This window comes from Aquarana catesbeiana, linkage group LG04 (genome assembly GCF_042186555.1).
Source record: "Aquarana catesbeiana isolate 2022-GZ linkage group LG04, ASM4218655v1, whole genome shotgun sequence".
Classification (NCBI taxonomy): domain Eukaryota; kingdom Metazoa; phylum Chordata; class Amphibia; order Anura; family Ranidae; genus Aquarana; species Aquarana catesbeiana.
Window position 1 is genome coordinate 565,997,571 of NC_133327.1, and position 13,901 is coordinate 566,011,471.

Below are 13,901 nucleotides of genomic sequence, written 5' to 3' on the forward strand. Positions count from 1 at the left end.
GTGTGTGAAAATAAAGAAAAAGACTGAACAAAGGAAAAATAGTACAGCTACCAAAGGGCTGTATCTCTCTCTCTCTATCTAAGGGCTACTGAACTGCAATATATTACGTTTCTGTTTTAGGATTTTGATTTTAATGTATAGTATTCCACTAACCAAGCATCAATCTTTCAAAGTAAGGTGTTTAAATATGGATGTGGTTTTGACTTCTTTTGTATAATTTATAGTCACTTTGAAATATTAATATACTGCATATTCAGTTTAAAGTACAGTGTGAACACTGAAGGAATCACTGAGTATTTGTGTAACATTCCAAGCTGTAATAGTAAAATATAATACAAGTTCTTATAGGAGAAGACGGGCCAAAGCTCTTTTGGCCCGACTTCTCCTGTGGGTCACAGTAGTGCACTTTTGTTCTTCAATATTGGACTCATTTTCAGTCAACAGTGGGCTAAAGTCCACTGTTGGCCGACGTCACTCAGCTGGTTTATGCTCTAGAAAGATCGAGACTTTACAGTCGGGATTCACCCAGATGCCTGACCGACAGCTCCAGGCCACCACTGGGAGACTGAGCCTGCCCTCTCCACAGCCCGGCGCTCCAGTGAGCCCTGGAAGGGCAGAGCACAGAGCGGCAACTGACAGTCACCAGCACTCAGAAGACTGAGAACTGAGTGATTTAGCGGTCTCAGAAGCGGGGGGGGGGCGGCGGCGCGTGTAGATGCTGTTCTGATCGGTGCTGTATCCACCTAGGTGACTATAAACACTTTTTTGTTTCTTTTCATTTAAACCTTAGGCAATGAAAATATCCAGGTTCACCGTGTAGGAAATTTGCAACACTTCAGTTGTAAGCTTTAATGAGCAGGGCCCTCGGATTCCTACTGAATTGTAATTGTACTGTCTGTCCTTTTGTTGTAAAGCGCTGAGTAGATTGTAGGCGCTATATAAATCCTCTATAATAATAATAATTTGCAACATTTACTTGTAACTATAGCCCCATACACACTATCAGATTTTCTGCTGAGTTTTTCCTTCAGATTTACCAAGACTATATAATATGAGGTCAAACCTTAGGAGTTTCAATGTGTATGCAATCAGGCAGGCCCTTGTACTACATGGTTTTGGTAAATCTGAAGGAAAAACTCAGCCGAAAATCTGATAGTGTGTATGGGGCTTATGACCAACTATTCCAAAGTATGTTGCAAGTGCTACACACCGATATGGAAAGACCAAAAATTATTACTGAAACCAAATATTGCAGTTCTATTTTAAGGTTGTACAGCGTCTCATTGTGAATAAACCATTATCTGTATTGATGTAAGGGATCAGATGCAAGGGAAGATTCACACAACCACTGCTTGTGTTAGCCTGTCATTGATTTTTAACAGGCTACTTGGCTGCGGCTGTATGGAACGCATGTGCCTCTCAGGTGTATAAACACAGTCCTATAGACCTCTATGACTAAGCCCCGATGGGCGGGGTGAAACATGGCAGAGGGCATTGTTTGCGGAGCAGCGCTGACTAAGGCCTTTTTAACATCTTTACTTACAATCCGGTCGGGTTGGGAGTGAGGCGTTCCCCCTGTTTATAGATTCTGTTGCTAGATGAGTGAACTTGAATGCCGGCACTCCTACTTCTGAGGACCAGGGGGATTACGCCTTTCCTCTGACTTAGAGCAGAGTTTCAAGCTTCATGTTGGTTCACAGTCTTTCTGTATGCTGTTCTGGCCTCTGAACCCTTATACTTAAAGTAGAACTATAGGCAAAACTTTTGTTTTTCATTGTGGATAGAGTAAGGCAGGGTTATAACCCCTGTAAGGATTATTTTTGCCATCTTTGTCCTGTTGAGGAGATTTATATTTACTTCCTGTTCCTTAGCCAAAACAGGAAGTGAGAGGAGATCCCTGCTAATTAAGGGAATCTCTTGGGGACCCCCAGGTCACCAGAACTAGTGTCCCAATTGGAAGATTACCTCCTCTATTACTTTTCTGGGGACAACCCAAAATTTGCGGATTTTCTTTTACTTTTACTTTCATTTTCAATTCTAAACCAAACAAATAGGATGAATCTCCCTAATGGGGACACAGACAGCAATAATACCTGATAGGGGTTCTAATTCTTCTCTGCTCTATTTAAAATGTTTGCCTTTTAGTTATTTTTTTAATTTTGATTCTTGTCAGTGTATTTCTTTTCCTTTCTTCCTTTTAACAAATACTAAAATTTGAAGTTTAGTCAGAAAATGAAGTCCTGCTAGATCCCTTTAGGCTGGCCCCTTTTTTTATTATACAGGATTTATATAGCGCCAACAGTTTACATAGTGCTTTACAACTTTTGCAGGTATATTTAGACATTTAAAATAAGTGTTTATACTGTTTAAAATACCTGCTCTGCACATGGTCAGTTGCTGTACCTTTTTTGCCACTGAGCCAAAAATGTAGAGGCTGATCTGCTGACAGCCTAATGATTTACTGCTGCTCAGGTGCTCTGGGCCTCGGCCAGATGGCAGCTTCCAGCACAAAGAAGCGGGAATGAGGGGGGGCAATTTACAGCACACACTCATTTTGTAGCATGTTTAAAGAACATTTTTATCAAGTTGTTATGCGTAAAGTTGCACTTTAACCACTTCCCCCCAGCCAATAGCAGATTGACGGCTGGGAAGTGGTTTTGAAATCCTGACTGAGCGTCATATGACGTCCAGCAGGATTACATGCGGGGGCGCGCAGCGTGGTGATCGCTGCTGCGGCGTGTCGGTCTGACACGCCGCATCTCTGATCGTGGTAAGAAGCCTCTAAAAGAGGCTTCTTACCACGTGATCAGCTGTGACCAATCACAGCTGATCATTGCGCTGTCAGAGGGGAGGTCTGTACTGATAATCAGCACATTGATTATCAGCACAGCCCCATCAGATGTGCCACCACAGCTGCCAAAAGGGTGCCCATCAGCTGCCAGTCAGTGCCCCCTCAGGTTCGCCTGTCAGTGCCCAATAAAATGCCAATTGGTGCCCACCACAATGCCAGTCGGTGCTCATCACATTGCCAATCAGTGCGCTACAGTAACACATGTCAGAACCTCATTAGTGCCCATCACAGCCTCCTGTCAGTGCTGCCTATCAGTGTCCATCAGTGCTGCATATTGGTGCCACCTATCAGTGCCCATCAATTCTACGTATCAGTGCCTCCTCATCAGTACCGTCAGTGCCAACTCATCAGTGCCCGTCAGTGAAGGAAAAAACAAAATTTTATAACCGAAACAAAGAAAAACTTTTTTTTTTGTTCTTTTTTTTTTTTTGTCCTTTTTTTTTTTTTAGTTTATTTAGCAAAAAAAATTAAAAGTGGTGATCAAATACCACCAAAAGAAAGCTCTATTTGTGAGAAGAAAATTATAAAAATGTAGTTTGGGTACAGTGTTGTATGACCGCACAATTGGCATTCAAAGTGTGACAGCGCTGAAAGCTGAAAATTGTCCTGGGCAGAAAGGGGCGAAAGTGCCTGGTATTGAAATGGTTAAGAAGACAGTACAAACCTTTATATTAAATGGAAAAATCTTTGATATCTGGCATTTAACATTTTGTATCTCTTTCAGGGGAAGGAATTCTTATATCTTCTGATGCAACACAACTCATAGACTTCATAGACAATCAAGGTCAAGTCCATGTTATTCAAAAGTATTTAGAAAACCCCCTATTACTAGAACCAGGACATCGAAAATTTGATATAAGGTAAGATTTCTGTTTACTGTCATCTCAAAAATATGTTTATTTAGAGCAATGGATAATTATGCATCACTGGTATTGGCTATTGTATTTTACAGTATTTTACTCTTCTTGATCACACAGTTTTATGCGATCAATTAAATGTTGGCTTCCTTAATATTTGCCCAAGATGGCCGCTATAGGCAGATTAGTTGCACCTTTACTTTCATCCTGTTTTTATGTATTGGCACTATTAAAGTAGAGTTCCAGGCAAAAATTGAATTCCTTAGGAAACTAAACCACACCCCACCCCACCCTCGTTTTTAGATATTTTTTATTTATTTTTTTCATACCTTTTTCTTCCATTTTCTTTGGGACCTCAGTTCCACAAGGCCGCGGTGACGTACATCACTTCTGTCTGGATTTTTTGCCCTTCTCCTTCCCTCCCGTCGCTTTCTGGGACCTGCGTGTTCCAGAAGACAATGGGACCATTCAGAAAGTGCGGCGTGACTCGCGTATGTGCAGTAGGAAACAGGCTGTGAAGCCGCAAGGTTTCACTTCCTCGTTTCCCTAGTAAGGATGATGGCGCCTGCACCCGGAGCCGATGGACGGGTTGGCTTCGGGTGCGGACATTGCGGGTGGCTCCCTGGACAGGTAAGTGTCCTTTTATGAAATGATAATATGTAAAAATTACTGCGCTAACATGAGGGCGGATAGCTGCTGACACTACAATGTGACAAATTGTATAAAGTTCCATGTAAAAAAGTGCAGCGCTGAATGGGTATGTGCGTATAAACCAATATAAACACAATATAATGTGTATCGACAATAAGTGAATAGACACTAGTAAATGTGCAAATAAATGACAAATTATTATACCCAATAGGAACACAATGTAATGTGCATCAACAGTATGTGAATGGACACTTGTAAAAAAAAGAATAACCTAAATAATGGTAAAAAATAAAATAAATTGGGTACATGTGAATTTAACAGCAAAACAATAAATACGTGTAAGAATAATAAAGTGCATAAGTGCTAAACAAAATCAATTGCTGATGACCACAATGAACTGAGAAGCAAAAACAGAGTGCAATAAAAGCACAAGTCCACCAATGTCTGTGTTGGGATAAATTCACAAAATACACAAATGTGAAGGAGTAGGGGAAACATTCTGTGCAATGGAAAAGATGGTAAACAACCGTCTGTGGAAGGAGCACCTGGGACTGTGCGTCCGTCACCCAAAGGGGAGGGTAAGTACTCTTATCAAAAGATTTGGACCCACTCGCCAGCAGCGGTGAGTCAAGCTAGCATGGAATGGGAACAGGATCTCAGAACACAGTCTCCGGAAGTCCGACTTGCACCCACAGATCTCTCATCCGTCAGTTGATTGGAAATGGAATCATAAAAGAAAGCTTCCATATGGCATAGGTCAAAAATATATGGGTTTATTTAAAAAGTAGTACTGACATCATGTTTAAATTATAAAAATCAATGTGGTCACAAGGAAAATCCAAATAGGCTCAATGTGCAGAGCTAGCTAGCAATGACGCGTTTCGTCCTAAAGGACTTCAACTGGGGTATTTGTAGCTGCTGACTTTTACTTTTTTTTCACCAAAGCTGGAACTCCTCTAAGAAATGTGTCACAGTAAAAAAAAAAAAAATCTGTTCTGGAATTCCATAACTTATTAAAATAATGGAACAGCTTGCATAAATGGGTATCCTATGTTGTGTCTGTTCCCCTCTGATATACCTTGGTTTCTTTGCATAGTATATGAACATTATATATACCACAACCACAAGATGCTTTGAACATAAATCCTTCAAAGTTGAATATCCCCAATAAGGGTGCAGTGGTTGTAGAAAAATTGCTTACTTAATGGTTATAGGGGTAGAAAATGAAAGTGTCTCTGTAAATGCATATTGGGTTTACACTACTACTATAAACACTATAGTGTTTATAGTAACATCTGTATTGATCATGGTGTTAAGTGTTTTTTTGTTTTTTTTTGTGTCTTGTAGAAGCTGGGTCCTTGTAGACAACCAGTACAACATCTACCTGTATCGAGAGGGTGTATTGAGAACGTCCTCGGAACCATACAATGATTCTGACTTTCAGGACATGACCAGCCACCTGACCAATCACTGCATTCAGAAGGAGCATTCAAAAAACTATGGGCGATATGAAGATGGCAATGAGATGTTCTTTGATGAGTTTAATCAGTACCTTGAGAACAGCCTGAACATCAACCTAGAAAACAGCATTCTCTGGCAGATTAAAGAAATTATAAGGTATAGAGTTTCATTTTAGTGATTGGTTTATGATTCATGCAGGGGGTGACATGTATATCGGCAATAAATATTAATTTCAGCTTATCACAAAGAATATACTTATCACAAATATAAACCTGTACTAAGCAGTATAAAGAATGATATCTTTAGTTTCCAAAAGCCCTGATTATCAACAACCACTGTATAGCTGGGGAAGATGACAAGCACTATATTGGTCACCTGTACTAAAATAATGGCTTTGATTTCCGGGGTCCTGTGCCAAGTGGCCTTCTGTATAGTTAGTCTGCATGAATTTTCCAAGCCTTTAGCTTTTCATTTACAGATTAGCCGCACGTGGGGTACTTTGGCAAAATCCAAGTATATATTGTCCATAACTCTTTTTTGTTTTTGCTTACTTTCTCATAAAAAGAAATCTGAATTGTTTGACAACTTCAGTCTTTTGTGAATCCATGCCGATTATTGCTTAAAATATTTCTTTGTAGCAAAAACTCTTGTGTTCTTTTAATAAACTCTCCAGTATCTTCCTGACTGTTAAACTAATCAGTCTGTAATTACTTGGTAATGACCTTGATCCCTTTTATAAATACAGGCTCTACGTTGGCCTTACGCCAATCCAGTGGTACCATTCCAGTCAGTGAGAGTCTCTAAAAATTAGAAACCATGGCCTAGATATAACAGAGCTACATGTTGATGTTGGCTGACTACATCCATGCAGAATTAAATTTAGACACTCCTGCTTCGGGCAGGGTGGCTACACATATACACGACAACATGCTGTGAATAAGAAATATTGGTACCCCCTCGTCTGCAAAAAAGAAGCACGCTTTGGCTGCGGGTGCTTGCAGGCTCGGAACAGCGTGGGATTTACAGCCTGTTTTGCACCAGCAACCACCCGTAACAGTGTGAACCTAGCCTAAAAATAAGACAACGTCGCTGATTTTCAGCTCAGCCAGCAGCTCTTCACTACTTTCCAACATTTTTTCTCTTTATCCCTACATATTTGATCATAGCCCAGATTCAATTACAGTCCTGTGACTGTTTATCATAGCTTACATTATTCAATTATACACACTGGTGAGCGCAGTTCTACATTTTATTCCTGATTTCATTCCTTTTTGGGGTTCTGGGAGTACCATGTTATTAGAACAATGCAGCTATCTACATTACATCTTCATTCTTTTTGGGCTTTGGGTTCACAACAAATGCAGTCCAGTGCATTTGGACTGTGGACATGGACTGTGTTTAACATGGATTCCAATGGCCCTAATTAACACCAGTGCATTGCGTTTCAGTGTATGGGATGCATCTGGAACATGGCAAAGCGCATCAAAAACACACATATCCTCATGTCCTTATTTGAGATGAAGAAGAAGGAAAAAAAAGAGGAAAAACCCACTGGAATGCATCAAAAACACGCATTCAGAAATTGTGCTGTAAACCAGGCCTTAGAGCCAATTCACACAGCGAATGGGACTGTCTGCGTTCTGGGCCGATCATGAGCAAACATATGCGAATGGGTGCTGTCAGGCTCACATTACTTTCATTGATGCTTCCCATCTGCACCTGTTCGCACGGATTCGCACTGAGTTCCTGCGAGTAATCACATATGGCCCCATTTGCTAGTGTGAATCGTCACTTACTCTGAGCCTCACACGAGTGTTTTAAACCAATAACAGGAAGTGCCTGATAAAGAGACTTTATGACAGAATCAACAGGATTTATTTTAATGAAAGCTGCTAACTTAAAAATATTGAAACCCATCTTTTATTGTATTAACATGTAAAGCTTAAATTAGAATTTAGTGACTGATTATTTTGGATCTAATTTAAATAATAGGGGTTTTGAATAAAAGAAACAAGGTATATGGTTTGAAAAACAGCCAGATAGGAGTAAAGTCCTGCAAGCAGGATCTGTAAAGACTGAAATATGCATTGGGATAGCAGGGAGTGCTCTGATTTGTGGAACAAGATGTCCTGTTTCTTGGCTATTTACTACATTTTTGTAACAATTTAGTATCTGTGCTCTTTACTCAGAGTCTGTCTGACATGTATAGAACCGGCAATCTGCACTAAACATCTGCCCTACCAGAGTTTCCAGCTGTTTGGCTTTGATTTCATGGTTGATGAAGAACTAAAAGTCTGGTTGATTGAAATCAATGGTGCCCCTGCTTGTGCACAGTAAGTCATTCATGTATTGCTATTCTATGCAATCTGTGGGTCCATAGCTCAGTAATATTGTTGTTTTAAAAACCTTGTTTTTATATCTAGCTTGTAATGATATATGCATTCTATTGCCTGAGTTCTGCACCTTTTTGGTCAACTGGGTTATATGTGTAGGTTTAAAGGTTAGAACTGGTGTGGGGCTCAAGCTGCTCCTGAAAAAAGGCCACAAAACTTATTTTAGTTTATCTTGGGGCTACAAAGTTGGAGAACATCTGTAATGATTATCCCCAAAATGGGCTTTGCACATGGTTTGGTGAAATGAAAATGCATTCATATTAAGGGTCCATGCACACTGTGCTTAAAAAAACTCTGCTTCTTCAGGAGTTTTGTGTTTTATTTATTTATTTTTTTGTTTTTTTGTTTTTTTTCCTGCATGTAGAAGCAGATCAGTGTTATGCTAGGTGTCCATGTGCATTGGGTTTCTTGGAAGCATATTTTCTGTGTAGAGTTTAGGGGCAGAAAAAAAACATCACAAGTGCGTTTTTGAGAGGAGTTTTTAGGCAGGAAAAAAACCCGCTAAACGCATGTTTAGGAGCATTCAGCATTTTCAAGTGTGCAGTGAAAAATGAGCAGAGGGGAATGTTTTGGAATAAAAAAATTAAAAAAACGCTTATAAAAGAAAATACCCATAAACTCTCCTAAACTCTTGTGCAATACGAGCTACTTATGAGCATTTTTTTTTTTTTTTGCTGTGGTTTTTTTTTTTTTTTCTGCTCCTTGTGTGCATGGACCCCAAGTGGTGTGACAGGCCTCAGAACACCTTATTTTCTACTTCAGCCTCCAACACTACTATACATCACTAAAGAAATGGAGAAAAAAAACACGTATATTTTACCACCTGCAAAACCCCAAAATCATTTGTCTGCCAGTTCATTAAAAGGCAAACTATGTGAAAATTCACCCAAAATCTATGCATGCTTCAGGAAAACAGGAGAGCTCAGCAATATTTTAGGAAATCTAGGAAACCATGTATTATCCTCTATCAAAGACAAAAAAAAACAGCCTTTTTGACAGTTTCCACCTTTTTATAAATGGACCCCTTCACTTTTTATAAAGCTTCAAAAACCTTTTTTCTCTTTTTTTTTTTTATTTTTTTATTTTTTTGGTAAAGGATAAGTTCACCTTTGGGAACATGTTACATATTCCACCTGTTTTTAGGGTGGAACATGTAACATGTACTCGCTCCGCTGCCTCTTGTGACAGCAAGCGAAGGTTCTTCTCCTCCTGCTCGCTGTCAATATTAAAAAAAAAAAAAAAAAAACGCCATCCAGCCACACGGAGCTTCGCCTGTCCAGCCGCATCATTCATCCACAGAGTTCTATGGATGGGAAACTATAAGTACCGATGGCCTTTGTAGCTGTTGGCTTGTAGTTCTCAAACCATTGCACTGTTGAGTGCTCTGGTAGTTCATTGTCTCTTCCAGTGTGTGTGGATCTGCCTGTCCCAGACAGATACACTGACAAGTCTGCAGGAATCTTACAGGGCACCCACGATCTGCTGATCACAGGTGCAATGCTTTAGAGGCTGCATGTTCCCTGGTATTTGAGAATATATTATATTGAAGCTTATTTCACTGTGAATTTAACTAAATCCAGCAAGCCCGGAGCTATAATAGGTGCAATGCAGATAATATTAAGAATAAGAAATGGTTGTAATAACTATTTTGGGCTATATAATTGAGAGTACAGATTTCACATTTTAATGCACACTTTTTTTTTTTTTAATAGGAAATTGTATGCAGAACTTTGCCAGGGCATCGTAGACCTTTCAATTTCCACCGTCTTTCCGCTGAATGACTGTGTGCAGAAGCGAAACCAGGACAATATATTCATCAAGCTTTGAGACCTCTGCCTTATTTATATACTGACATGCTCGGCTGCCACATTATTTATTGTTCAAGATGCAAACAAATGTTTTGCCCAGTATCATGCCAAATGGAGAGATAATAAGAATTTGGAGAACAGAGGACTTTCTGAAGGCTCCAGGAAGTGCTGAACTGGACTTGACTATAATTTGCTTTTAAATGCCAAACTTTCAGTTTTTATATATTTATATGTATATATTTGTTTTTTTTTTTTTTTGTTTTGTTTTTTATAAACCAGAAAAGGAAGGATGTTGCCGAAACCTAACCTGGAACACTGATGTTTCTATCTATAAATTAGGAATGTTTTTTGCTTGTCCATAAGATGTAAAGACAAAAGGAAAGTGAATTACTGTATGTTTAGTACTAGTCTTGAAGCTGGTAGTAATCGAGCTGTGAGGCTGCTGGATTACCATTTGCATTGGGCGGCACTCAGTACAGGCAATGCCCATGTCACCCCCCCCCCACTTAAGCTTGGTACACACTAGATCTGCACGATTAATCGTTAGGAATCAAAATTGCGATCTTTTTCCCTTCCCGGTCTTCAAAACATCATGTCACGATTCTTTCTAACAAGTGCAGAGTGTTCTCACAGCTGGGGAAAAAAAAAAATCCAGGCAGCCTGCCAAGTTTAATCAACATGCAAATAGGTAGAAACAAAGTATCCTTTTGTTCTTTCATCAAAGGAAAGAACTCTGGTGTAAATGAAGGATGTTTAACCATTTAAAGACCCTTTCTGACATTTGCTGCTTACAAGTAAAATTCATTATTTTCTGCTAGAAAATTACTTGGAACACCCAAACATGATATATTTTTTTTTTTTTTAGCAGAGACCCTAGAAAATAAAATGGTGGTTGCAATATACTATGTCTTTTATTTTATGTATGTTTATGTATTTTATTTTATGTATTTGCGCAGTGGTCTTTCAAACTCATTTTTTTTTTTAGAAAAAATACACTTTAATGAATTTAAAAAAAAAACTAAATAGTAAAATTAGCCCAATTTTTTTATTTTGTATAATGTGAAAGAAGATGTTACACCGCGAGAATCGTGACTCTTTTTATTCTAAGCAAAAAAAAAATCATGATTCTCATTTTAGCCCAAATCGTGCAGCTCTAGTACACACTATCACTTTTTTTTTTTTTTTTTTTTCAACCCATTGGGCTGAATGAAAAAAAAACTTGACAGATCACTGTACTAACACAAGTGATGATAGTACAGCGATCTCCCCCACTGTGGTATTGTGTCCTGACAGGGGGCTGCCATTTTCTGTGAACACTGATCGGATGCAGGTCATCTGCTGGTTTTCCAGCATGCCCAGAAGTCAGACAGGCTGCTGTACACACTGGCCGAATGTCAGACGGTTTCTGTTGAACTGGCTGATATTGGGCCCTTGTGTACAGCCTTCCTTGAACCTTGCAAGCAGCAGTCATTCTGTGTGCTGTTGTTCTGAGTGTAGAGCAATGCATCTCACAAATCAGCCAAGTGCAGTTCAGTGTATTTGGGACTCTGATGGTCTCTTTAAAGGATTTTTTCAAAAGACATTTAAGAGTTAATCTACCCAAAGCTCCTAATTCAGTTATGGCTGGATGCTAGCGAACCAAATTGCTCACTGTTTTGTTATATTGACCTAGGACTACAGTAGCGCAATTTACCTCCTATGCTTTTCCAGCTGAGATTGTTACGTCACTGCTTCTTTCAGTATAAAAAAGTGTCAAAACACAACTGCAAAGAGTATATGTAAAAGCCAGATTGCCATTTATGCATTGATTGAGTTATCCTACCCTAGCATATAATTGCTTGGCAATCTTTTTGCATAGGCTGACCATAAATGTTCTCGTTCATCTTGCATACACTTGACTAATTTGTTCTACTTCTTTGGACAGTGTTATCCTCTTGACTGCAAGTTGGTATTTTCCTAAAATCACTTTACCTTCTGCAGGAAGACAATTGTCGTGGTTCTTGTTATTTGCTCCTTTCCTAAGACATACTCTATTGTGAACTGCGCCAGATATTCTTTCTTCAATTGTACTTTATGCATTTATATTTACTTTTACATATTTTATATTTACCACTTGTAGTGTTATTTTATCGTGTTTTTCTTTTACTTAGCTTTTTCCTGGCCCCTGAAGTCTTCACTCTACAGGTGGGGAGGGATTGAGGTGGTGTCGCCACACGTCATTACCTCCAGATGCAGGGTGCCCTCTTGGATTCCTCCTCCTGGTCCTGACAGATATAAGTCCTGCTCTGAATGCTAGGAATGATTATCAACATTGACAACTTTTTATCTGAGCCTATATCAAGATGCTGCAGCACAGGGTATCATGATTCAGTGAGATCACAGTGTGTAAAATAGCGTTGTGGACTGACAGGATCTCCATGTATTTATTATTTGAATCTTTCTGGAAAATTAAGGGGCAATTCCATTTACTAGCATTGCAGCTCATACACACTGATTTGAACTATTGAAAATAAATGTAAAAGCCAACAGGAAGATCAGCAATTCTTTATAATGGATGCTTCAAGTGGGCAGACAAGTGTAAACAACTTTCCATCAAAGCCCTTAAAAATGTAAAAAAGCTGATAGGTGATCCGGTCTCTTAGGATTTTCACAATGCTGAAACGTTCATTTTAGGTGGACCAATTTAATCAAGATACCAATTTAAAGTGGTATCTTCCTCTAGGCAGATTGGTAGTAATTCCTATTTGTTTCACTTGTAGTTTTGACCAACGGGAATTGCTGCTGCTTGCATCTGAACTCCTCCCAGAAAGCAGTAGAACTAGAACAAAGTCATTGCTCACATCCACCTGCAAGCAATTGCTTTTAAAGGGTTAAAGGCCAGAGTTGCATTCTACAGGAAAAGTCTAGGTAGCTCTAAGCAGTTGTAGCCTTGGAGCTTTTTTTAGGGAAGATACAGCTGATGCTTGCCAGGGCAGCCTCCAACAGCCAGTATTGCTCCTGAAGTACTAGAGTTTTCTCCATTCTGCTAGGGGGAAACTATAGCTTTTAACGCAAGGGTTTCAGCAAGTAAACTGTATGCTCCAAATCCAGTATAGTGCCTTAGCGGTTTCATTGCATTTTTACACCATTTATTTTTGCTAAAATTGTGTTGTAGAACAGTTTAAATGTTTTCGCCTTTGGCTACCATAAACACAGCCACAACACCATAGGTTTTTGTTTTTGCAGTGTATCTGCTACAATTCAATTGACATGTTTTATCGCTATTGAAAATATGTTGTGTGTGTGTGTGTGTATATATATTTATTTAAATAAAAATGTAATGGCCTCTGCAACACGTACCGGATTGCTAAATTCATTCTGGATGTTTCAATATTTTTACAGGCTCAAGTAACTAATATGTCCGCATGTGTGACAGATAGCTCTATTAGCATATTTCATAGAATATCTGTAAGAGGGCAGGTGGTCTATTTATGTGTATAGTGTCCCAGCTCTTGTCCTAGCACATGGTATTGTGTAACTTGACAAACAAAATTCAAATTAAATGCATTTTAATGACACAATTTTTGACAGTGACAGCACTGCCTTAGTCCAATATCTTTGTAAGGAGGAGGTTACTATATTTTAGCCTCTTTCCTCTCCCACTATAATGTATAACTATGGTCCTTCAGTATGGGGAAAAAAGGACACTAGTTTCTGGGTACTGAGAAGCGTTTTTCTGAGGCATTCTGAGAAGAAAGAGCTGTTCTTTGGGGTTGGGAGACAACTAGGATTCGTCATGTGACTGAGAAGTGAGTTCTGGCCCCCTGGGTGAACAGGCAACAAGCCAAGAGTACATACTGCGTCATTTGGGACCCAGAAGATTTTGGGTTGAGTCAACCAG

The 13,901-nt window shown here is 39.2% G+C and overlaps 1 protein-coding gene across 1 annotated transcript in view; it reads left to right on the forward strand.

The window, feature by feature from the left end:
* TTL (tubulin tyrosine ligase) overlaps positions 1 to 13,359 on the forward strand; it is a 34,190-nt gene extending 20,831 nt beyond the window's left edge. The window contains exons 4-7 of the mRNA XM_073628037.1: positions 3,576 to 3,711; positions 5,707 to 5,976; positions 8,010 to 8,153; positions 9,926 to 13,359. Coding sequence (XP_073484138.1) covers positions 3,576 to 3,711; positions 5,707 to 5,976; positions 8,010 to 8,153; positions 9,926 to 10,040 — 665 coding nt within the window. The 3' untranslated portion in view covers positions 10,041 to 13,359. The remainder of the gene's footprint in view (positions 1 to 3,575; positions 3,712 to 5,706; positions 5,977 to 8,009; positions 8,154 to 9,925) is intronic.
* The last annotated feature ends 542 nt before the right edge of the window (positions 13,360 to 13,901 follow it).